The following is a 23,428-nucleotide window of genomic DNA, read 5'->3' on the forward strand; positions in this document are numbered from 1 at the left end:
CGGCGGAGCGGAGCGGCCGGAGCCGGAGCCGGGGCCGGGGGCCGGAGCCGGAGCCGTGGCCGGGGCCAGGCCCGGGGTGGGAGGCGAGCTGCGGTCGGCGCTGAGGCGATAGATCCCAGGGGGCGGGAACGGGCCGGGCGGAAACGGAACCGAGCGCAGCGGGGCCCGGGGCCGGGTTCAGTGGGTCCGAGGCCCGTGGTTGCGTGGGTCGGGAGGGAGGGAGGAGCCGCAGACCGTCGCCGCGGGGGTGGGGGGCCGGTCTCCGGCCGCAGCGCCGCCGCCATCACGGACTTCCTGTGGGACAAGCGCACGGGCCTCGCAGCCAGAACGGTGAGCGCGCGGGGCTGGCGGGCCGCGGGGGCGCGCGACAAGATGGCGGGCGCGGGGGCGCGCGCGCCCCGGGGAGGGCTAGGGACTGTGGGGTGCAGGACCTAAGGGGCGCTGAGATAGGGGCTGGGGTCGTGGCCGTGCCGAAGGAGAAATAGCTGCTAGATGTAGAGGAGGGCGGTGGTATCGAGAAAAGGAAGGGTGTGGGAGGGGACTGGCCTTTCTTGTGGGAAGCAGGAAGTGGGGGGTTAGAGCAGAAGTGACTGGGAGTTAGGAACCAAGGTGTGGGAAGGGGACGAGGCGGCGTGGACCGCGCGCTTTGGGATTTAGGCGGGGTCTGCAAGGCTACAGGCTGCTGGTGCATCTCGGTTGCTCCTTGGGACTTGGTTCCTTGAGTAAGTGAAGAAAAAGAAGAGACAAGACTTGGGAGTTGGTCTATGAGAGATTTCCATAGGAGTAGTTTAGGGGGCAGTAGTTTATGGGAGGGAGGTGCTTTGTAGGACATATTTCGATGCAATTGAGATATTCTAGGCCTAGGTTGAAATGCAAGGGAGGTTCTCAATGCTTTGGGATTATAAGATTTGTACAGGTTTAAAATTACAGAAATACACTATAAGTATATTGTCTCGGTTGTTACCTCTAAGTTTGAGAGGTTTGAGGTTGTTACTTATAAATTTGAGAGATTTATAGAGGAAGGGTTAACTAGTGTCTTAAGGAGAGAATATCATCTTAGTATTCCTTGATTCTCTACCCTACTCCCAGACCAGGAACCTAGCCAAATATCAGTCTGCTCAATTCAAAGTTGGGAGAGGAGAGAAAATAAGACCCAGATGTCTGAGTAATAGAAATCTTACCACTTGGAATCCTCTGCTTCTGAAAATATTTCTACTCTTGAAACCCTCCCTTTCCCCACTGTATTGACATACATATACCTCCAACCTAATTCACTTGTGATTACTATTACCCTCTTGAACGTTTCCCACAATTTGTGGGAAAGGAGAAAGAAAATCAATGTTCCTTCTCTCTTCTACCTCTCCATGGCATCTGGAGAGTAGACAGCTCTTAGCCAAGAAGTGCTAATATCAGTTTTTAAATCTGCCATCCTTCATAGCCTCTAAATAAAAGAGGGGAGTGGCTTGCTAAAAAGCTGACTTTAGATACAGACCCAATAAAGAAAACGTCCTAAAGGAGATGAGGGACCACCCCAGTTATGGTACCTTACAGTTCTGGAATTCAAATCCCTAAAACAGTAATAGTGAATTGACAGTATTTATTGGATATTCATTCTGTACAATGATCTGGATCCTATATAGATGAGAGAGTAATAGAGTTTTGGCAAATGAAATTAGATATAAAATTGTTAAGAATCTTCATCTTAACATACTTACACCCTAATTAAAGAAATACAAAATGACAGTAGATCTCTTAGGCAATATACTTTGAATCTTGCTATATTCTGTAAGGAAAAACGCTATCCTATGTTCCACCTGAGCCAAAGATGAACCCTATAAAGGGCCCATAGTAACATACTGTTATCAGATACAATTTCATTTATAACAGCCCTTCAGGCCTCTGTCCAACTTTATTAAATCTCAGCTATTTGCAAATCGCGGTATGAGATGCATGGAGAAGAATAAAATTAAATAAGAGCCTTCTTGCTCTTGTGGAGGATATAGTTGAAGGGAATAGGACACAACTGTTCATACAAGGTTACACATGTGCCTGCAAAACTTCAAAGTGTTGAAATGGGGAAAAGATTGGGGAAGTTCATAGAGAAGAAAATGTTTAAGCTTGGCTTTGAAGGATTGGTAGGATTTCAGTAGTTTAGAGAAAGAACTGGGGTATTTCATTCCAGGGATAAAGAATAGTGAGCAAAAACAAGGACAGTAGACATCACTGGTAGAGTGGAATCATAGGCACAAAGGCAGGAACAGATATGTTATAGTTGATAAAGAAGATCAACTAGAAAGTAGATTAATTTACCTGATACCACAGGTCTTGGTAGGAGAGTCATATAAATCAGAATTTGTCTTAATGCTCTGTCTCCCTCACTTGTCTCCTCTTCTCTCAGATGCCTCACCCCCGCAGATACCGCTCTTCAGAGCGGGGCAGCAGGGGCAGCTACCATGAACACTACCGAAGTCGAAAACATAAGCGCCGGAGAAGCCGCTCTTGGTCCAGCAGCAGTGACCGGACTCGGCGGCGCCGGCGGGAAGACAGCTACCATGTCCGCTCTAGAAGGTGAGGGGTTAAGAGATGCTTAAGGAACTGAGGATAGAATTTTTAAAAGTCAATAGAAATGTATGATTGAAAATTGTTATAACTTTATAAGCCTTGAAACTATTAAATTATTAACAATATTTACTAAAATGCCCATTCTGAACAGAGTGGATGGGAATGTATTGATGAAGAAAATTAGTTATTATAAAATAATTAGGATTCTTGTCTAAAATGTACTTATTGTCTTGCTGGAAAAGCAGAATATAAAAATATGAGTACAGAATTCATAACACATGACTGCAGGTTAATTAAATGGATTAATGAGAGTGCAGGTTAGTTAGATGGATTAATGAGTGGGGTTATTCAGAGAAAATACCTAGAGTTTACTTTTCGTTGCCTTGTGAAGGAGGGAATAAAAAAAAGTCAAATAGGTTTTCTTGCTTCATGGGGCATATTTTGAGGTTGGAGAGGATTCTTTTTTGGATAATTTTCTTATCATCCTTTCCTGGGTCCTGGGCTCATAAGATGACTAGGAGGAGGTTTTATAGCTATTACCTGGTAATAGAATGCCTCATTTTTGTCCTTACCAATGGGAAAAACTGGAGAAGAGGGGGATGAGTGCTATGTTCTTGGGCATCACTTGATGTGGTAGAGCACATAGCTATATGAGAATGGGGAAAGATGCCCTTCCCATAGCAAATGGACTTGGGCTTTATCACTTCTTTCCTCTCAGCTATGATGACCACTCTTCTGACCGGCGGGCTTATGACCGACGATACTGTGGCAGCTATAGGCGTGACTACAGCCGGGAACGAGGGGAACCTTACTATGAAGCTGAGTATCGACATTCCTATGAGTACCATCGGGATGACAGCTACCGTAGCCAACGAAGTAGCCGTAGGAAACATAGGCGGCGGAGACGACATAGCCGGACATTCAGCCATTCATCCTCGGTGAGTAGTCAACACTGTCTTCTCTCCCCATTCTTCTTTAGGATTCCTAGGATTCTGGGTAAGTAGGAAATGACCTTGTTCTCAGCTATACTATGGGATATGAATGTTGTGGTAGGCACTAGGCCAATCCTTTTCCTCTGAAATTCTGGCTCTTGAAAGAGTCAAGACACTGGATCTAGGATTATATAGGCACTGTACATTTATGCTTGCTAGGCATCTTCTTTAGCATACTATATATGCTGTTCTTAGGAAGATCAGCTCTGTTTTGAATGCCTTGACTGCTTTTTAGTATTTAATTACAATAAATAGTAACAACATGAGACTTTGCTTGGGATATGCCTTTCCCTTAAGCTCTGGGCTCTGTACCCATCTCTGGGGTGGGGGGAGGGGTGGAATTGGTGGGGGGATATGGTAAATCTGTGGCCCATGGAGGAGACATTGCTTTCTGTCATGGGTTTGTGGGTGACTATAGCAACTAAACCACTTCTTTGCTCTGCCCCATTCCTCCTCCTGACCTCACTTTGGGTTTGGGGACCTGGGATTGTACGTCGCTCTCTCTTCTGTCCCCAATCCATCTTATTACATCTGACGTATTCCCTTCCGCTGTCCCCCGTCATCGTCTGTCCCCTTTGGCTGGGCGCCTGTGACCGGTGGCCCCTCTACCATTCACCCCGCCTCCCTTCGGCCCCCGCTCCGACACCTGGCTCGCTCCTACCCCCCACCGCCCCCTGACAGCAGCACAGCAGCCGGAGAGCCAAGAGTGTGGAGGACGACGCTGAGGGTCACCTCATCTACCACGTCGGGGACTGGCTACAAGAGCGATGTACAAGCCAAATCGTAACAATCCTATAGCTTGTAATGGTCCTATAAACATCTTAACCTCCCCTATGCCAACCCAAGTCACTGCCTCTTCTGTCTCTTCTCTGTGATGTTTGTCATATGGGTGGTTTGAGTTGTTACTATAAATTGATCCCTATAGCCCACTTCCAGCTCTTCTGACCCTGGGTTTAGGTGGTGGGAATCAGTCAGGGGTCTCCTCCCATGACTATCTGTATCCCCCTTCTGTCATCTATCCCCAGGTCAGCATGCCCATCTTTTACCAACTAAGCTCACCCCATTATCTCTCTCCTTCCCTCTCCCCATCCCATTCTGTACCATTTCAGATGAGATTGTGAGCACTCTAGGAGAAGGGACCTTTGGCCGTGTTGTGCAGTGTGTGGATCATCGAAGGTATGAATTAATAACTCTTCTTTTTTTAACCCCTTTTTGTCCCTTAGGCAGCCCCAGGAATAGAGGGCTATCTAGGGCATACTTTGCTGATTTCTAAACCTCTTAGCCAATCTCATAGGTTCCAGATTGTTCTTGAGTACCCACCAACAGTTTTTCCTGCCGTTCTGCAGGGGTGGAGCTCGAGTTGCCCTAAAGATCATTAAGAATGTGGAAAAGTACAAAGAGGCAGCACGACTGGAAATCAATGTGTTGGAGAAGATCAATGAAAAGGATCCAGACAATAAGAAGTAAGCAGGGAGGGAAAGTAAGGCTTGGTTTTCCATCCCTCCCACATACCAAGAACACTCCCAAGGATTTCCTGGGCCCTTGGGAAATAGGAAGAAACCGAGAGGGTACAACTCTCCCCTATCTTGCCATTTTTTGTTTCTTTATCTCCATCAGCTTCATACTCATTTTCAGTTTTTTAAATTTAATAAGTTCTTCATTATACCTATTGACATAATAACAGTATAGAACTTTTTATAATGACATAGTCCTTGATATCTGAAATATATGATCTTAAAGAGATGCAATAAATATGGATACATTAGCATAGGACATACTGGCAGTAGAAAAGAATTCAAAATATAAATGAACCAGAGGCGTGTATATACACACATTAGATAGAATATTTGGTAGAATATCTCTCTCACAAATATTTATTAAGCACTTAGCTCATGCCAGGCCTTTTGTGTGCAAGTACACAAATGCATGTGTGCCCATGCACACACACATATGCACGCATATAGGTGCTAGGGATGTGTGGCTTTTTGGTGTGAGAACTCCCTCCATGATGTTATAGGTAGAATTGCCTGGGGCTCAGAAAGTATAAGTAACTTGCCCATGATCACATATCTGGTAAATATCCCAGCCGGTCTTTGAACTCAGGGCTTTCTTAATCCAAGGCTGGATACCTCTCTCCTTTATACAAATGTGTATGTGTGGCGTGCATGTGGGCATGCAGGCACAGAAGTGGATTAAAGGTATGTATGCATATATATATATATATATTATTATTATCACAAATATTGGTTAAGGATGAGAGCATTTTGGGAACGAGGCCAGGAAAAATAGTTATTGGAAACTGGTGTTATTTCTACTACATTGGGTAGAAAACTACCAAGTAAGTGGCGGCATCTTAGATCATAGAATGAACCTGTGCTCTGGATCTGATCTCTTAGATTGCATCTAAAATCCCATCAGCCCTGCATCTGTTTTCTCTGATCAATCCAGGAAGACTTCATAAGGGATATGAGTATCAGGAACTATTAGTGATGGAAGAAAACTAACTTGATGGCTTTCCGGTGTCATGTGCAAAGGAGATCCTGAGTGCTGTTGTGTTGTTGGCCACAGGCTAGGCAGCGCCCCTACCCTGCCCTGCATCTACTGGCCTCATCCTGCCATGTGAGCCCACTCTGCCACCACTGCAGGCAGAGGAGGAGAAGGCAAATGGGGTTCACTGCTCTCCCCTTCCCTCTCTCCTCAGCCTGTGTGTCCAGATGTTTGACTGGTTTGACTACCATGGCCATATGTGTATCTCCTTCGAGCTCCTGGGCCTCAGCACTTTCGACTTCCTCAAAGACAACAACTACCTGCCCTACCCCATCCACCAAGTGCGCCACATGGCCTTCCAGCTGTGTCAGGCCGTCAAGTGTGAGTGGGGCGGGCAGAGGCGGGCTCAGGGCAGCGCCCCCTCCCCAGGGTACCTCTTCAGGCTCAGCTTCACACTTACTAAACCCTTGAGCAGTCAACTCTTGACTAAAATCTCCAGTTCTTGCTTTCAATGTCACTCTGACATCCTCTTCTTCTGACTTAACTCCTTGGTTGATATGCCATCTCTCTTTATTCTTACTCCACATTCAGCCAATCCAGAGCTGGAAGAGAAGGCCTTAACCAAAACACTTAATACTGCTTTCCCTCTTTTCCCTGGGAAGCTATAAGCCAGACATCCTATTTACATAGGGCCATTTGGCCCAGCATTCATCAGAAAGGGTTGATGTCCACCTCCAGCAAGGAGGTGGGGAGCAGGGAATCTGAACAGCTTCATGGTTCTTCTTGAGTCAGATCTTCATAGGGCAACTTCATGATTTGCTTTGAAGTTTGGAAACTTCTGTAGCATCAAATCCGTCTGTGTCTAGGTCGATATAAAAAGATGTTCCAAAGCCAGCTATGTGGTTTGAGGATCATTCTCTGGTTTTTATATCATATCATGGTTTCCCCTCCTTTGGCACTGAGAATTGAATGTATCCAATTTCTTTGTAGACCTTATAGATGATATGTCAGCCATGTGGTGAAGGGGTTCTTAGTGCAGTCAGTTAAATGGCTTTAGAAAAAAGGTGTACTACTAAGTGGTTCCTGGACCCAAGCTCTGTGACATTCCTGATCCCACCCTTTGGACTAGGCTGGAATGCTTCAGCCCTGCCCCTGCTTAGGACTTGGCTTGACCCCGCCCTCTCCCCTGCAGTCCTCCATGACAACAAGCTGACACATACGGACCTCAAGCCAGAAAACATCCTGTTTGTGAATTCGGACTATGAGCTCACCTACAACCTGGAGAAGGTGAGAGGGCTGAAGCCTGTCCCCCTGGCAAAGGGGTAGGGGCAGCTGTGCCACTTCAATTGTTCCCTTGCTTCCTATCCTTTCACCTTTATGTCTCCTACATCTTCTCCTTTCCTGTACCTCCACTTCAGTTCCCACTAAGACCAGGAATACTAAAATAGAATGAGAGGAAGAAAACCAGCTTAAATTGCAAGAGGAATTGGGAAAAACACAGAGCTACCTTTCCTGTAGGAAGATTTGTTTTATTCTCTCAAAATATTACATTAACATTACTGATTCCACATTTCTATAGTTCTGATGAAACTGATATTCCAGTCTGAGCAAAACTCTGTTCTTTCTCTTCCTTGAGATAGTTTGTAAAGCCATTGAGTTCAGCTAGCTTGAATACTAGAGGAAAAATAAAAATATCAGAGATAAAAGCTGAGTGGGGATCAGAGGGATAGCACTGTCCTTCCCCTGACTCAAGCCATCTTTCCTATAAGCCATCTTTCCTATTATACACAAAGGTGTATACATAAACATTTAAGTGCCACATATTGAGAAATCTTGTGGATGGATGTAGACTCTCAGGTTGGCTGATAATCGTTCTTGATTCTCCCCTGGCCTCCCATTCTGGAAGTACTTTGCCGAGCCAGATGGGGAGGCTGGGAAGCAAGAGGCATCTCTTGACCAATGAAGGAGTGGACGGGAAGCAAGCACGACCCACATCCTCAAGGATTCTTTGTGAGAGTGCTCTCTAGTGCTTGAAGCACACAGCCAAATCATAGCTGTACCAGAAGTTGAGGTTAAATCTCCACTTACCTTTCTTGTAGAAACGGGATGAACGGAGTGTGAAGAACACTGCAGTACGGGTAGTGGATTTTGGCAGTGCCACTTTTGATCATGAACATCATAGTACCATTGTTTCTACTCGACATTACCGAGCTCCAGAGGTCATCTTGGGTAAGGGAGGGCAGAACCATCTGGGGTGGGGTGGGGTGGGGTGGGGCCACCTGGGGGCCTCACAGCGCCATCTCCCCCTCCCCATCCCCTCCCATCCCCACACCCAGAGCTCGGCTGGACACAGCCCTGTGACGTATGGAGCATCGGCTGCATCATCTTCGAGTACTACGTTGGCTTCACCCTGTTCCAGGTGAGGGGGAAAGGGCGCCTTGCATCATCCCCTGGCACCTACCTACCCTTTCACCTTCTGAGAACCCTCCTGCCTGTTCTCCCAACCCAACATTCCTGCTGATCTCTGCCACTCAGAAGCCTTTCTATCTACTTAGCACTTAATCCATCAGCTTCCCTCCCCCATGGACCATTTTATCTTTTTTCATCTTTCAGACTCATGACAACCGAGAACACTTAGCAATGATGGAGAGGATTCTTGGGCCCATTCCCTCTCGAATGATCCGAAAGACCAGGTAGGTGAGAGCCCAGCTTGGGTGAAGCCTTAATATTCATCCTCTCTCCTTTTAGGGAGTGAGATTTTCTGAGAAGTGGGTACATTTTTCTATCTTGGTTCTTTCTTGGCCAGCCATGGCCTAGGGATGAATAATAAAAACTGATGTTTTTATAGTGCTTTAAAGACTTTCAAAGTGCATTACATACATTTTCTCATTTGGTCTTCGTAACCCTGTGAAATGGGTATTATCCTTTTTTATAGATAGATAAAGTAAGGTTCAGAAAGGTTAATCTCATGGTTACAGAATTAGTATGTCAGATGTAGAAAACTGGGTCTTTCTTGACTCCGAAACCAGCATCCTTTCTACTTTATGATGCTGCCTGTCTATACTAAAACCAAGAAGGTGGGGGAGTTTCCCTTATGAATATGAACCCCTTGGATCCCCTAATCCCCCACCTCCAACAGGAAGCAGAAGTATTTTTACCGGGGTCGCCTGGATTGGGATGAAAACACATCGGCTGGCCGTTATGTACGAGAGAATTGCAAACCTCTGCGGGTGAGCAGGGTTGGGGATTGTGGATTCTGAGAGACTAGTTTAAATTCTGGGAACCAATGGAGGGGTTGGAATTGAAGGAAAAATTGTCTGATTATTGGGGGACAACATGAGAGGCTGAAAATGGTGGTTATATATATCAGTCAAGATTTTCCCAAGACAGAACAGAGCAACATCCTAGGTACGGTGTACAGTTATTAAATAAAGAACAAATGTCATCTCTAACTTTAGGTAACATAATCAAATAGAAGACATGAGGAAAATTGGTTTAATGAATCAAGGATGAGGTTTCTTGGAGAGGGTACATAGAGCTGTGAAGTCAAAGGAGGAGTAACAGTGGTGGGAGGTACATAGATGAGTTAGAAATATTAGTCTAGGTCAGATGTTCACCAGGGCTCAAAACCAAGCCTACAGGAAGAACAAAATGAGTCCACCCTGGAGGGTCTTGTCTCCCTGGGGCAGTCCAGCTTACCCTTTTCCTGCCCTCCACCAGCGATACCTGACATCGGAGGCAGATGAACACCACCAGCTATTTGACCTGATTGAAAGCATGCTAGAGTATGAACCTGCCAAGCGACTGACCCTGGGCGAAGCCCTGCAACATCCTTTCTTTGCCCGCCTTAGGGCTGAACCACCAAATGCTAAGGTGTGGGACTCCAGTCGAGATATCAGCCGGTGACAACTGGGCCTGGGGCCCCTTGCTGTCTCTTATGGCAATGAGTGGCCAAACCGGGACACTGGTGCTTTTTTATACAAAAGAGTGGAGCCGGAGCTTAACTTCCCTCACCCTCCTCCTGGCTCCTTTGTAAACCTGTGAATATGTGAGATAGTGTAAATACAGCAGAGCTCTCTGGCCTTTATTCCCTTTCCCCTTTGAAGTCCTGTATATAAAGCTATCCCTTCCAAAGCCCTCTCAGGCCTTCATTTGCTTTTTCCAGCAGTGCTGGAGGAGGCATGAGGTGGTGAGGTAGCACCTACCCTATGTTTTATAAGGAATTTTGTACAGTCTTTGTGAAATAAAATATGATGTGCTTCAACTGACCCATCTGAAATTTGGAGTTCGGGAAAACATATTGGGTATGTGAAGAACAACTGAGTATTCTCCAGACGTGGACATTCTCAATCTTCGCCAATGAATTACCTGTGGGGAAAATACAACCTAACGACTTGATAACTTAAAAGTGGCTTGAAATGAGCAATATACTCCCTGGGTAGATGATGCTAACGTTGGAGTGGCCGAAAACCCCGGGGGCGGAGCAATGGGTTGGGCATGGCCTGCGCTGGACCCAGCGGGTTACCTACGTTTGTGGAGCAGAGGTCGAGTTCTTAGTCCGAAATCTAGAAGTACTTGAGACCAGGTGGTAAACGTTTGTGTCGGGCTGGCCGGGCTGAGGGGCAGGGTCCCACAGAGTGTTTTGGCGCAGTACCTACTGGGAAGCGTAGTTCCTCATTGATAGGCGGTCACGTGCGTAAGGGGGCGTGTCCAAATTTCGCTTGACCAATGTTGTTGCTTTGTTTCCGCCTTGGACTTCAGCGCATGCGTAGTCTCCCTCTGCAGCAGGGATTACCGAGATTCTTCCGCTCCTCTTGACCAATCGGCGCTCCCGGGAAGCGGGGCGGGCCGAGAGGGACGGATCCCCGCGAGCAGCTGCTGCCGCCGCGGAAGAAGGGTAGGAGGAGCAGAAAGCTGAGCTAAGGCCGAGGCCGAGGCTGAGGCCGACGCCAAGGCCGAGGCCAGACCATCCGACATGGCCCAGAGCGAAAATAGTGGGAACCCTTTCGCCGAACCCAACGAGTTTGACAACCCCTTTCAGGTGACAGGCACTGGCCTCTGACCCTCAGTACCTGGTGACATTTGAACCCCGGGAAAGACTGACACGTGGAGGGTGGCCAAGCAGCCCGGCTCATCCTCCCCTCTAGCCTCGGGCGCCATCGGCACAGGACTGGGGGTAGTGTGGGGGGACAGTGTTTCAACTTAGGCACCCCATATCTGGGGAGGATGGGTGGTGGGGTGTAGGATTTCGGGAAAGTTGCCAAAAGATTAGGGCCTGGCTTCCTTCCACCCTCCACCCCCCCCTTCCCCGTTCCCCTCACCCCACCCCCGTTTCCCCCTGTACCTTCGGTGAGGATGGGGAGCTTACCAGAAACCCTTCTGCATCCTTAATTCTCCCATAAGTAATTAGTTTCTATTCCCAGGACCCAGCTGTAACCCAGCACCGACCCAGCCCCCAGTATGCCACACTCGATGTCTACAACCCCTTTGAGAACCGTGAGGTGAGTCTGTGCCTGGGATGGAAAGATATGATCTAACCCTAGAATGGGAGGTAAAGACGTCGTAGACTTCTTTTCATTCTGAACTTCATGCATGGGAAGAAATCTGACATGTGACATAGGAAATAACTGGAGAGATGGAAAAACAACACCCACCGGGTTTAATTTCTCTTTATGTATTCAGAATTGGAAGGAACATTACAAAGAATCAGTCTATAGATCATGTTCTCAGTGAAGTAAGGGACAGCTACTCATTTTATTTTAGATTCATACCATAGTTTGACATAAAGGCCAAACACAGGAGTTGAGGTTGAAATCAGTTCTGGAGAGAATGAAGAAAGATTGAGCTAATGATGTCAGTTTGGGGAGGCTTCCTGGAAGAGTAGTAATAGTGGAGGAGGATAAGGAGGAGGACAAGGATAGCAGTGAATGAAGATAATAGGAAAACAGACTGTACTTAGGCTCAAGACACAGGAGAAAGGAGTGAATAAATGGATAATAGAAAGCCTGTTTGTCTTACTAGAGAGTTAGAATCAAGTCTCAGGAAATGAATAGGGTAATATGGAAAAGAATGGATGGAAGAAGCCTTGGGCTCCTGCCTAATGGCTCAGATGGAATGTGAGAATCAATCAGAGCAGATGACTTAATATTTTTCTATTTTTCTTTAGAGCAGCAAAGAAGTAAAAGTTGAACACTCTTCTACTGTCTCCCTTCCCCTCCCATTCTTGGATGGAGGCTCCATCAGAGATATTTTAAAAGGGATTCCTATATTTAATTCCATTCCACAGTCATTTATTGAGTGTTTGCCACATCCAAGTCACAGTACTCTGGGTTGGTTGGGAGGTTAAATGATTTCTAAGGTTAGCTCTAAGATTCTTTGTTTCTGTTTATTATCTAATAGTCACCACCATCCTATGAACCATCTGCCCCATTGCCACCACCAACAGTCCAGCCCCACCAGCAGCCCTCCAGAAAACTTAGCCCTACAGAACCCAAGAATTATGGCTCCTATAACACTCAGGTATTGTGTTTGAAGAGGTGCCTGGGGGCTGGGTAGTGTTCTTCAGAGACATCCCTAGTATACAGGAAAAGAAGACTGACTCACTTTGTGCTTTTCTCTCTCTGGGTAGGCTTCAGCTGCAGCAGCCACAGCAGAACTTCTGAAAAGGCAGGAGGAGCTCAATCGAAAGGCAGAGGAACTAGACCGGAGGGAGAGGGAGTTGCGACATGCAGCCCTGGGGGGTTCTTCGAGTAGGTCCTTGGTGATGGCAACCAAACACCAAACCAGCTCTTGTGGGTTGCAGGCAGGGAGTAAAGCCTTATAAGGTTTTGAAATGAGTTAAAAAGGGAGATGGGGTTATTCCCCATTAAATGCCATTCCTACCACTTCCTCACTGGCACCCTTTATAAGACTGATTTGGAACCTCTTGATGGAAAATAGAGAGTTGTCATCTCTTTTACCCTCTTGGCCTTTGATAGCCTTCAAGTATCTTCCTCACCTGCCCCCTCTATACCTTACAGCCCGACAGAACAACTGGCCCCCACTGCCCTCATTTTGCCCTGTCCAACCTTGCTTCTTCCAAGACATCTCCATGGAAATTCCCCAGGAGTTCCAGAAGACAGTGTCTACTATGTACTACCTCTGGATGTGTGAGTAGTAGGGAACCATAAAGCTTTATTTATGTAGAGGAATAAGAGTATCTTTCAGGGAGAAAAAGAGAGCCTGAAACCTCCCTCTCTTGCTTCCAAACCACCTCATATACCTAAAACAACTTCTTCCTACCTGTCATTTGTAATGTCTCGCACTAATTTGCCATCATATCTCAAGGCCCATCTCCTTCAGGAAGCCTTCTTGCTTGATCTCACTACTGCAACCAGAGCCCATTCTCCAACCTGCCAGCATATCTCTGATTTCCCACTCACATTCCTCTAAGTACAGTTCCACAGGTGATCACATATGTTTGTTATTTGCTTGACCTGTCTCTGCCATTAGTTTGGAGGCTTCTGGAAGAATAGGCTCTTCTTTTTTATGAACTTCTGCCACAGGAATATTGGATAGATATTTGTTAATTTATTCACTTAAATATCACAAACATTTATGAAGAGCCTACTATTTGCTTGGCATTGGAGTTATAAAAAATTACATAGTCCCTGCCCTCATAGAGCTTACGTTCTCATCCAAATGGGGTTAGTGGAGAGATGCAACCTATATATACAAATAAATATAGGTAGGGTAGGATGGAATGAAGAAATCTTCCTTCTAGGAAAAACTGAAATCAAAAGAACACTCAGCTAGTTAGAACTCTGAAGGCTTCATGACAGATTGATACTGTCCTCTTTCCTTTCCCACCCCAGGCAGTACTGTGGCCCTTCTCCTGAATTTCCTTGCCTGCCTGGCCTGTTTCTGTGTGACCCCCACTATCAGTGGCTCTAGCTTCGGACTCTCCATCCTCTGGGCCCTGCTCTTCACACCCTGCTCCTTTGTCTGCTGGTACCGCCCAATGTATAAGGCTTTCAGGTAAGCAAAGATGGGACTGAGAGAGAGGAAGGATTTCAGCTGTTCCCCCATGTCTGCTCCCTTATGCCTAACATCTCTTTCTTCCAATTCTCTGTTTCTGTTCCCCTGCAGGAGTGACAGTTCATTCAATTTCTTCGTTTTCTTCTTCATTTTCTTCGTCCAGGACGTGATATACGTGCTGGCGGCAATTGGCATCCCGTCGTCAGGATTCAGGTTAGCCTGTCCACCCTTTCTACCCTCTTCTCTTTGTTATAAGCTCTCCCTATAAGTAGAACTCTTGTCAAGTAGCAAGCAATCCAGAGAAAGATGACGATCTCCCTAATCCTTTAGTGAATAAACATTTATTAAGTACCTTCTGTGTTCCAAGCTCCATGTTAAGGTCTAAATAGCTCCTAGTTTGATCAAGGGAGACAGTGAATTACTAAGACAAAAGTCAGAAAATTGACTAGAGGAGACTGTTAGGTGGCTCAGTTGATTGAGAGCCAGGCCCAGAGACTGGAGGTACTGGGTTCAAATCTGGCCTGGATACTTCCTAGCTGGGTGACCCTGGGCAAGTCACTTAACTCCCATTGCCTAGCCCTTACCAGCCTTAGAACCAATACACAGGATGAATTCCAAGACAGAAGGTAAGGGTTGGTTTGTTTTTTAAGCTTTAGACTTCAGTGGGAGGAAGGATGTGATTAAGAGGAAATCTATGGGCAATCAGCCTGGGAAGGAAAGGGTTCCTGGAAAAAGAAAGTCCAGAATAAGGAATTTAAACAGAAAGAAAGGAGACGGTGTTATAGGAAGAGGAGTGGAGAGGGAACTAGGAGAGATCTAGCAGTGAAAGTGACTAGAACATTCTGAAGTAAACAATCCAGGTCATAGGAGAGAAACTGCTAAACATTGAGACTGAGGAAAGACTGTGAGAGCTGTCCCATATCTGGAATTCTGGGGCTACAGTGCTAGAGGGTCTGATGTGTAGCAAGTTAGACCAGGATGGATGGGAAGCTGGAAAAACCACTGATGAGGAGGCCCAGAGAGAAGCCCTGGGGACCGGGCTGTGACATGTGTTTCCCTCCTCCTCCTCTTCCATCCGATGGCAGTGGCTGGATCTCTGCCCTGGTGATGCTGAACGTGAACACAGTTGTGGCTGTCCTCATGCTCCTAGTAGCCTTGTTCTTCACTGGCATTGCTGTGCTGGGCATTGTGATGCTGAAGCGGGTGAGGAGGGTCAGGGGCCTGAGGCTGGGCCTGGGAAGTTAGAGGAATGTGGGGAGGGATTGGAGTGCTTTAATTGCAGGCTGGTTTCCGAGTGCTGGATATACAGTGACTGGAGAGCAGGGTCTGGGTCCTAACCTACCTTTGTCTCCCCCAATGCTTTGCATATGGTAGGGGTTATTTTTATTGAATGGACTGAATATGAAACAGATTCTGAACCAGTTGTTAGATATGGAAGAGGCCAGAGAGAGCCAAAGAAGAGAAGTTGGTGAACCCTTGTTGGGAGAGCCATCAGGGTGCCCATCATCATTTGAGCTAGTCTCATTGTGAACTGGGTAATGGCTTGGTCTGCCTCCTGGGGCACCTGAGGGTGGCTCAGCGCCACTCAGCTTTCTTTTCCACATGCTTCATCACTCACCTTTGGGTCTCCCATCCCACCGTGTTCCCAAGAGTTGTGGTTAGCTGGGTGGTGGGGATGACTGAGGGGGCAGATGATGGGTCACCACAGTAAAGCCCTTCCCCTTTCTCGCAATCCCCAGATCCACTCCCTGTACCGCCGCACTGGTGCCAGTTTCCAGAAGGCCCAGCAGGAGTTTGCTGCCGGTGTCTTCTCCAACCCTGCAGTCCGAACAGCTGCGGCCAATGCAGCTGCAGGTGCTGCCAACAATGCCTTCCGGGCCCCATAACCTTCCTCACCTACTTACCCTTCCCCAAGTGGTGCACTCCAACCTGGCTCTGGATGATGCTGGCTTTACCTCCCTTTTTCTCATCTCTCCCTAGGATTGACTTTGGACAGAGAGACAAGTGTTTTTATTCTCTGTCTCCTCCCTAATCTTTGTGGCAGTGAGAACTGGCCTGCCCAAGAGGGTGAGGGGAACCCTGGGGTACTGATCCCAGCCCCAACCACTGCCCAGCCCCCCCCCCCCCCGACCCCCACCCCCAGGCCTCACTGTGCTGCTGCTCCCCGCCCTCCCTTCCCTCCGCTGTGCCAAGACCAATGCTGAAGTTATTTAAATAAAGGTAGAACTTGGAGCCAAGCCTCTGCGTCTTCGTGTTCGGCCGGGCATCGGGAAAGAGGGGGTTTGAGGGTGAAGACTAGGAACCTTTAAGATGGGGCCCGGGCCCAGAGGGGGGCCACCAGGTACTTCGTACAAATGGGAGAGGCAGGCGAGGGGCAGGGCTAGGACGGGCGCACCAAAGCCATGCTGCCGAGAGGGCTCTGCCCACCCTCCACTTTCCATTAGCTGTTTGCGAGAAGCCGCAGCTGCCCAGAACCAGCTCTCTCCCTGGGGGAGGGCAGGAGTAGGGTGGGGCAGGATGGGCTGCGAAGATAAATGGGATGATAAGTAGGAGGTCCGGAGTGAAAAGCTCCGACTTGGGAAGGGCCCCACCAAACCGGAATAAGCTGGGGGAATGGGGAGGAGGGCGCCCAGCCAGCCCCGCCCTCCTCACCACCTTAGTGGTTCCAGTACCGGACTACAGCTCCCAAGTTGCACAGCGCGCTAGCCCTCTTCACCCCGCCCCTCCTCTCCATCCCCCATTCCCCTCCCCCCCTCCACTTCCTCGGTCTTAGACCTGCTGCAGCCAGGAACCCGGGGAGCTGAGCTGGGCTGACGGCCCAGGGAGATGGCACTGCAGCGGAGCCAGAACCTGCCGAGAAGCCCGGACCTCTAAGGGACACCCCACTAAGACCTCGAGACCTTACTGACCCGACCAACCTCCCTCGCCCGCAAGCATCCTCCAGCACTCAGCTTCATCTCCAGTCTTGTCCCAACCCCTTCCACCCAACCCTCCCCACTTCTCTATCCCCACCCTATTCCCCCAGACTCTCTTCTGCACCCTGTTCCGTGTCCCTGCTGACACTCCTCTAGCATCCTAGAGCTTCCCCTCATCCTCCCGGGGGAACCTGGCCCCTCCCTGCACCCCTCCCCCACCCCCATTCCTAGGGCGATGAAATGAACCGGTGCCCCCCCTTCCTCCGAGCTGCCCCTGGGCACTGTGCCCACCCCCTGCCTGCTGTGGGGAGAGAGCCTCCAGCTGCCCCCACGTGACCTCTGTCCCTGGGGGACAAGCAGATTCCCCCCCACCCCACCCCAGTGGCTTCAAGTGTCCTGTGACATTCCTCCTGCTGGAACATTTGGGCCATGTACTTTGGGACCCAGGCAGGGGGTGGGTTCCCTGGCTAAGAGGTGGGAGTGGGGGGGAGGGCAAGAGGAGAGAAGAAGGGAGTGGCCCTTGGGTTTAATTGAGATGCCCTCAGGTGCCAGGGGGGCACTGCAACAGAGGCAGGCTCCATCAGGGTGGGCACAATGCCCTCACCCAGTGATTCAAGCCATTCACTGACTAGCCGACCAAGTACCAGAGGCCTCACCCATCTCCGGCTCCACCGGCCTTGGCTCCAAGCTCTGCTCACACTGGGGCTGGCCCAGGTGATACTAGGTGTCCTGGTGGTCACCTTCAGCATGGTGGCTTCTTCAGTCACCTCCACAGAAAACATAAAGAGGTCCTACCCATCTTGGGCTGGCTTCTCGGTGAGTACCGGCCGATAAGGAGCCTTTGTTGTTTTTCCCCACTGTCCCCTCCCCCAGTCTGGAATTCCAATCCCTAAATAGTTACCTTTTCCTATTCTGTGGCACTGCCTGACACCTGGAGAAGGGGGCACCCTCCTACCCTATTGACCTATGACTCTCCATGCCTGAGATCTTTCTGTCTCCATCTCTGCCTGGGTCAGCGCTGAGGAAAGGGGGAGGAGAAGGGGTTGGAAATGTGCCCCTCGTATCAGGTTGTGCCTGAGCCTCTGCCCACTCTGTCTCCAGCTGGCATTCTCAGGGGTAGTTGGCATCGTATCATGGAAGCGACCATTCACTCTGGTGGTAGGTACAAGGGGAGCAGAGCCCACTTATACCGACTTACTCTTGGGACTCCGTGATGCCCAATGGGGGGATGCCCACTCATGTCCTCTAAGAGAGGAAATAACCTCCACAGTGCCTGGTGGGTAGGCTGTACTTCTTGGTCCTCATCAAGAATGGAGAATCATTTTCTAGCTCAGGGGTACCCACTGGGAGGTAAACCCCTGGGAACACCTGTGGTACCAGCCCCTGCTCTCAGCCCACTACCTCTGTGCCCCCTAGATCTCCTTCTTCTCCCTGCTTTCCGTGCTCTGTGTCATGCTCAGCCTGGCTGGCTCCGTCCTTTCTTGTAAGAATGCTCAGTTGGCACGAGATTTCCAAGAGTGCTCAATGGTAAGATGAGGAGAAGAGGAAAGACCAGGAAGGTCCAGGGGGCTGGATACCTGGTTTTGCACCTACCTCAGACTTCTCCAACTTTGCCCCCCAAACCAGGAAGGAAAGGTCTGTGTCTGCTGCCCCTCTTTTCACTTGCCCAGACCCTGCAGGGACTTCGGACAGGAACTGAAAATATCCTTTAGCACGACTTGTGCTGATGCTCTAGGGGCTCTCAAGGTGAGCTTCCCTTCCAGGAAGAAAACATCTCCCTGCCCCTTCCTCGTACCATTCTCTTAGGCCCCGTGCCCACCTCTCTCTATTCTCAAATGCCCATCTACAGGGATACTTCTTAGACACACCACTCCCATGCTCAGAGTACTAGGGGTGAGCTGGGGTGAGCGGGGCCGAGATGCTGTTTGATCTGCCCGCTCCTGCATGCCCACCCTGCCCTTCCTGTGCACCCAGCTCACCTTCCTCCATCATTTCTTCAGAACCTCCTGTTCAGTGTCTGTGGCCTCACTGTCTGTGCTGCCATTGTCTGTGCCCTCTCTGCTATTGTTTGCTGCATCCAGATATTCTCTCTCGACCTTGTGCATACGGTGAGATGATGGGGACCAGGGCAAAGGCGGAAGTTTGTGGAGGTCGAGGACCTATTGTGTTCAGAGGAGCCCAGGGCCAGGAGAAAGATGGCGGGAGGCCAGGAGTGTGTGCTTGGTGTTGGGGTCAGAGGAGGGTATGGAAGTTCAGGTTAGGAAGAACAGGTAGTTTGAGGCTCTGGGTGATGGATGATGGCCAATAGGGTTGAAATTTGGCTCTGGGGGTGGTATTTGCCTGAAGGAAGCGTGTTCTAGAGAGTTGGGGAGCCAAGTGGAGAGAGAATGGGGTGTGGAACTAACAGTAACAACAATAAAGATGGATGAAGTACTCTAATGTTGGCAGATTGCTTTACATGCATTACCTTACTTAATCTAAGCAGGTTCCAGAGGGTGGGGACAGCAGTAGAGAGCTGGGAGAGGAGGCTGGCAAGAGGAGAGAGGGGCCAAGAGGAAGGAGGGAGCAGGGCTGGGGGGATCCTTCTTGACCTTACTCTCTTTCCCCCTTCCAGCTGGCCCCTGAGCACTCAGCTTCAAGTACTTTAGGGCCCCTGGGCTGCGTGTCTCCCCCAGCTCCTCTGCTCCACACCATGCTGGACCTGGAAGAGTTTGTGCCCCCAGTGCCCCCACCTCCATATTATCCCCCAGAGTATACCTGCAGCTCAGAGACTGATGCTCAGAGGTGGGCCAGGGGCTGGGGCCAAGGATCACTTGTAATGGGCAACAGAGGGAGGGAGGAAATTGGGGAAGGAGGGTTCTAGGCTGACATTCTCCTTCATTTTCTCAGCATCACCTACAATGGATCCATGGACAGCCCAGTGCCCCTGTACCCCACCGATTGCCCCCCGTCCTATGAGGCTGTCATGGGACTTCGAGGAGATAGCCAGGTGAAAGTGTGGATGGGGTTTAGAAAGAGCTATGGGTGGAGAGCAGGGCAGGGCTGAGGCTCGGGGCCAGGAAGTAACAATGCCAATAAATTTGCCTTGGTACTTTGTAGTTAGCTCGCCAAACATTCTCAAGTATTTCATTTAAACCTCACAGCAGCTTCAGGAGGCAGGGGCAGGTGTTACTCTTCCCAATCTGGGCAGACTGACGCTCAGGAAAGTTGTTGCCCCAAAATCACGCCTGAACTGGGACTAGCCTCCAGATCTCTTTCCACTTCCCTGGGAATTGTTGGTGGATGAATGAGAGGAGGAGCCAGCCCCTGATTCCTGTCCTTCCCCACAGGCCACACTATTTGACCCACAGCTTCACGACAGTTCCTGTATCTGTGATCGGGTGGCTTCCATTGTGGATGGTGAGAGAATGGGTTGAGGTGTCTCCCTACACTGATGGGTTTGTCCTAAGGGGTAGGGTGCTGGGGGGGGGGGGGGCAAAGTCCAAGTCACTGACCATAGCAGCCAAAATCAGAATCAGAATTGTAACTGCCAGGCATGAAGTCTGGGCTAGAGAAGGAGCCTAACCTAGGAGTCATGGGACCAGAGGAAAGAAAAACAGGGATTGATGGATCTGAGAGTATTTCTTCTGATACAAAGGTGTCAAAACACGGAAGCCCTTCGGTAGTAGGCAGACCCCTCCCTACCCATTGTGGTGGGAGCAGATTAAAATGTAATTGGGAGATATTATTTAAAATAAATAAAAATATAACATGGATATTACATTTGTAAAATCGTCAACATGAAGCCCACAGAGATTCTTATGTATGGTTTAGAGGCCCCTATTTCTATTTGCGCTCAACATCACTGTTCTGGAGCGTGAAGGTAGGGTGAAAATGGAATTCCTTGGGATGGGGCCACTTGATGATGATTGTGGTAGACAGGGATAAAACCTGAGGCCGGGACTAGGGCTGAGTGGGGTCTGTGCCTGGTGCCCACAGTGTCCATGGACAGTGGGTCCCTAGTGCTGTCAGCCATTGGAGACCTCCCCGGCGGCTCTAGCCCATCTGAGGACTCTTGCCTGCTGGAGCTGCAGGGCTCTGTACGTTCCGTGGACTATGTCCTCTTCCGATCCATCCAGCGTAGCCGGGCCGGCTATTGCCTCAGCCTGGACTGTGGGCTCCGGGGCCCCTTTGAAGATAGCCCTCTGCCCCCAAGACCACCTCGAGCTGCCCGATCCTACTCCTGCTCTGCCCCAGAAGCCCCACCGACGCTGGGGGCCCCCACTGCTGCCCGCAGTTGCCACCGGCTAGAAGGCTGGCCACCCTGGGCTGGGCCATGTTTCCCAGAAATCCGTCGACGGGGGCCTCGGGGAGGTGGTCGAGGAGGAGAGGCACCTCCAGCCCGGCCACCTGCCCGCCGATTCAGTGACAGCTCAGGCTCTCTCACCCCTCCTGGGCACCGGCCGCCTCAGCCGGCTCCTGCCTTGCTGCTCCGATCTCATAGTGACCCGGGCATCGCCACCTCCAGCGAGACTGGTGAGGCATCTGATGGGTAGGAAGTGGGGCAGATTTGAGGGGGAAGGGGGAACATTGAGGCCCCTGAGTGAACACTGAGTGGGTTGACAGCCCAGGGAAATAAGATTAGCCTCAGGGGAAGGCGCTAGTGTGTGTAAGTGGAGGAAGTTGGAGGAGAACTTTTTAGGTGAGGGGCAGGCTAAAGGTGAGCTTGGAAGGGAAGTGGGGCTGAGGACACTCAAGTTGAGGAGTGAATCAGGCTGGCAGCTGGTGAGGGGAGAATTCCCTCAGTATCTGCTTCACTTCTCTCCCCGTCTAGCTGATTTCAGGGACCTTTATACCAAAGTGCTTGAGGAGGAAGCAGCTTCTCTCTCCTCTGCAGACACAGGTCAAGAAACAATTGGGCTCAGGGTGGGCATGGTGGGGAGAGTGCTCATCACTTGTTGGGTGACCACTGTCCATCTTTCATCCTTCTTGCTTTGCAGGGCTCTGCTCTGAAGCCTGCCTCTTCCGCCTTGCCCCTTGCCCTTCCCCCAAGTTATTGCGTGCCCGCTCAGCTGAGAAGCGGCGTCCAGTGCCCCCCTGGCGAAAGGTGCCCCTGCCTTCTGGGCCTGCACCTGCCCACTCGTTAGGGGATTTGAAGGGCAGTTGGCCTGGACGTGGCATAGTAACTCGTTTCCTCCAGATGTCCAGGAGGGTACAGGAGTCCAGTGGACATGGTGTCCATGGTCATAAGCAGGTATGAATCAATGGGAATTCATCCAGCAAAGAATTTCCCCCTGTGGCAGCTAGGTGGCACAGTGGGTAGAGAGCCAGGCCTTGGAGTTGGGAGGCCCTAGGTTCAAATGAGGCTTCAGATACTTCCTAGCCGTGAGACCATGGGCAATGAGACATAACCCCCTCACCCTTCTGTCCTCGAGTCGATACTAGGGTATACAGAGGGCTCGTTTTTTAATCCTTACTTTCTGTCCTAGAGCTGCTACTAAGACGGAAAGTAAAGGTTTTTTAAAAATAGCCTTCTGTATGCCTGTCCCTGTGCTGTATACCCACACCCCCCCAAATTCCGTCCTGACAGTCTGGGAACCCTGGCCATGTTCTAATCTGGCTTTCTGGCTTTGCATCCTGGAACTCTCCCAGACAGGCCCTGAGAGCTTCTAATCGATAAGTCACTCAACATTTATTTAGCACCTGCTGTGTACCAGGCACCATGCTAAATGCTTCTACTGCTTCCATGGTCCCCTGAGACACTGTGACATATCATGGTTCGGAGTATACCAGGCATAGAGCTGTGTCTAACCTTGTGCTGTCACCCCTCAGCCTTAAGTTTGCTCCTCCAAAAGAACACCCTGACCTCCTGGTCCATCATCGCTGCTATAGTCTGATTCCGCCCTCCATCCCCCCTTTTAGGTACAACGAAGCCCTTGGGGCCGGCCTGGACGTGAAAGCCTCCACCTTCGAAGCTGTGGGGACCTCAGTTCTGGCTCATCCCTTCGCCGCCTTTTATCTGGCCGTAGGCTAGAAAGAGCTACCCGCCCTCATAGTGTCAATGGGGCCAGCCAAGAAAGCAGGCTCTGAGCCCCGACATCACACCCTTACTTGGCTCCGAACTGGGTTCTGTGCCACCCTCACAGCCATTTAGGCCCAGGTAAATCCAGGGCTATAAGCTCCTGGATAGCATTGGACCAGCTTCCATCACCGCCTTGCAACAGTTGGCAAGAAAAATCTGCTGAATACCCCTTGACCAGAAACCCTCTCCTTCCTGGCTCTGGGTGGGGTGGGGGAACATTTCTTGCTGCTCATCCTTTCCCTTTCTTTTCACCCAGGAGAGCTTTGCTCATGCACTGCATGGGGCTACAGGGCCGTTGGGGGGGAGGTTGCCTGGGGCTGTGCCTGCTTACAGCTGATACACAGTGGGTGTGTGTTGGTTGGAGGAAGAACCAATAAACTCCTCTCCTCCCCCAA

The 23,428-nt window shown here is 49.8% G+C and overlaps 3 protein-coding genes across 8 annotated transcripts; all 3 read left to right on the forward strand.

Annotated features, from left to right (window-relative positions):
• The first annotated feature begins 197 nt into the window (after positions 1 to 197).
• CLK2 (CDC like kinase 2) lies at positions 198 to 10,309 on the forward strand. 2 transcript variants are annotated; one of them, XM_056816294.1, is made up of 13 exons: positions 198 to 330; positions 2,399 to 2,568; positions 3,281 to 3,500; positions 4,236 to 4,323; positions 4,664 to 4,730; positions 4,901 to 5,017; positions 6,256 to 6,422; positions 7,234 to 7,328; positions 8,141 to 8,270; positions 8,378 to 8,460; positions 8,655 to 8,734; positions 9,181 to 9,271; positions 9,762 to 10,309. In XM_056816294.1, the coding sequence occupies exons 2-13, from the start codon at positions 2,399 to 2,401 to the stop codon at positions 9,945 to 9,947; spliced, it is 1,494 nt and encodes a 497-aa protein (XP_056672272.1). In that variant the 5' UTR covers positions 198 to 330; the 3' UTR covers positions 9,948 to 10,309. The 2 variants fall into 2 exon arrangements, with proteins under 2 accessions (XP_056672272.1, XP_056672273.1); XM_056816295.1 differs by having other exon boundaries at positions 4,239 to 4,323.
• A 486-nt stretch (positions 10,310 to 10,795) lies between these two features.
• SCAMP3 (secretory carrier membrane protein 3) lies at positions 10,796 to 16,289 on the forward strand. 2 transcript variants are annotated; one of them, XM_007482030.3, is made up of 9 exons: positions 10,796 to 11,082; positions 11,465 to 11,542; positions 12,441 to 12,560; positions 12,670 to 12,790; positions 13,061 to 13,189; positions 13,895 to 14,057; positions 14,169 to 14,270; positions 15,143 to 15,260; positions 15,797 to 16,289. In XM_007482030.3, the coding sequence occupies exons 1-9, from the start codon at positions 11,017 to 11,019 to the stop codon at positions 15,941 to 15,943; spliced, it is 1,044 nt and encodes a 347-aa protein (XP_007482092.1). In that variant the 5' UTR covers positions 10,796 to 11,016; the 3' UTR covers positions 15,944 to 16,289. The 2 variants fall into 2 exon arrangements, with proteins under 2 accessions (XP_007482092.1, XP_016285893.2); XM_016430407.2 differs by lacking the exon at positions 15,143 to 15,260.
• Positions 16,290 to 16,776: 487 nt separating this feature from the next.
• Positions 16,777 to 23,428, forward strand: ENTREP3 (endosomal transmembrane epsin interactor 3). Of its 4 annotated transcripts, XM_001374050.5 has the most exons (12): positions 16,777 to 17,788; positions 18,074 to 18,130; positions 18,389 to 18,499; positions 18,599 to 18,718; positions 18,973 to 19,080; positions 19,587 to 19,756; positions 19,862 to 19,961; positions 20,302 to 20,371; positions 20,951 to 21,487; positions 21,786 to 21,854; positions 21,952 to 22,205; positions 22,874 to 23,428. In XM_001374050.5, exons 1-12 carry the CDS (start codon positions 17,567 to 17,569, stop codon positions 23,039 to 23,041), a joined length of 1,986 nt encoding a protein of 661 aa, XP_001374087.2. In that variant the 5' UTR covers positions 16,777 to 17,566; the 3' UTR covers positions 23,042 to 23,428. The 4 variants fall into 4 exon arrangements, with proteins under 4 accessions (XP_001374087.2, XP_007482091.1, XP_056672275.1 ...); XM_007482029.3 differs by lacking the exon at positions 21,786 to 21,854 and having other exon boundaries at positions 16,795 to 17,788; XM_056816297.1 differs by lacking the exon at positions 18,973 to 19,080 and having other exon boundaries at positions 16,795 to 17,788.

Source organism: Monodelphis domestica, chromosome 2, assembly GCF_027887165.1.
Source record: "Monodelphis domestica isolate mMonDom1 chromosome 2, mMonDom1.pri, whole genome shotgun sequence".
NCBI lineage: Eukaryota > Metazoa > Chordata > Mammalia > Didelphimorphia > Didelphidae > Monodelphis > Monodelphis domestica.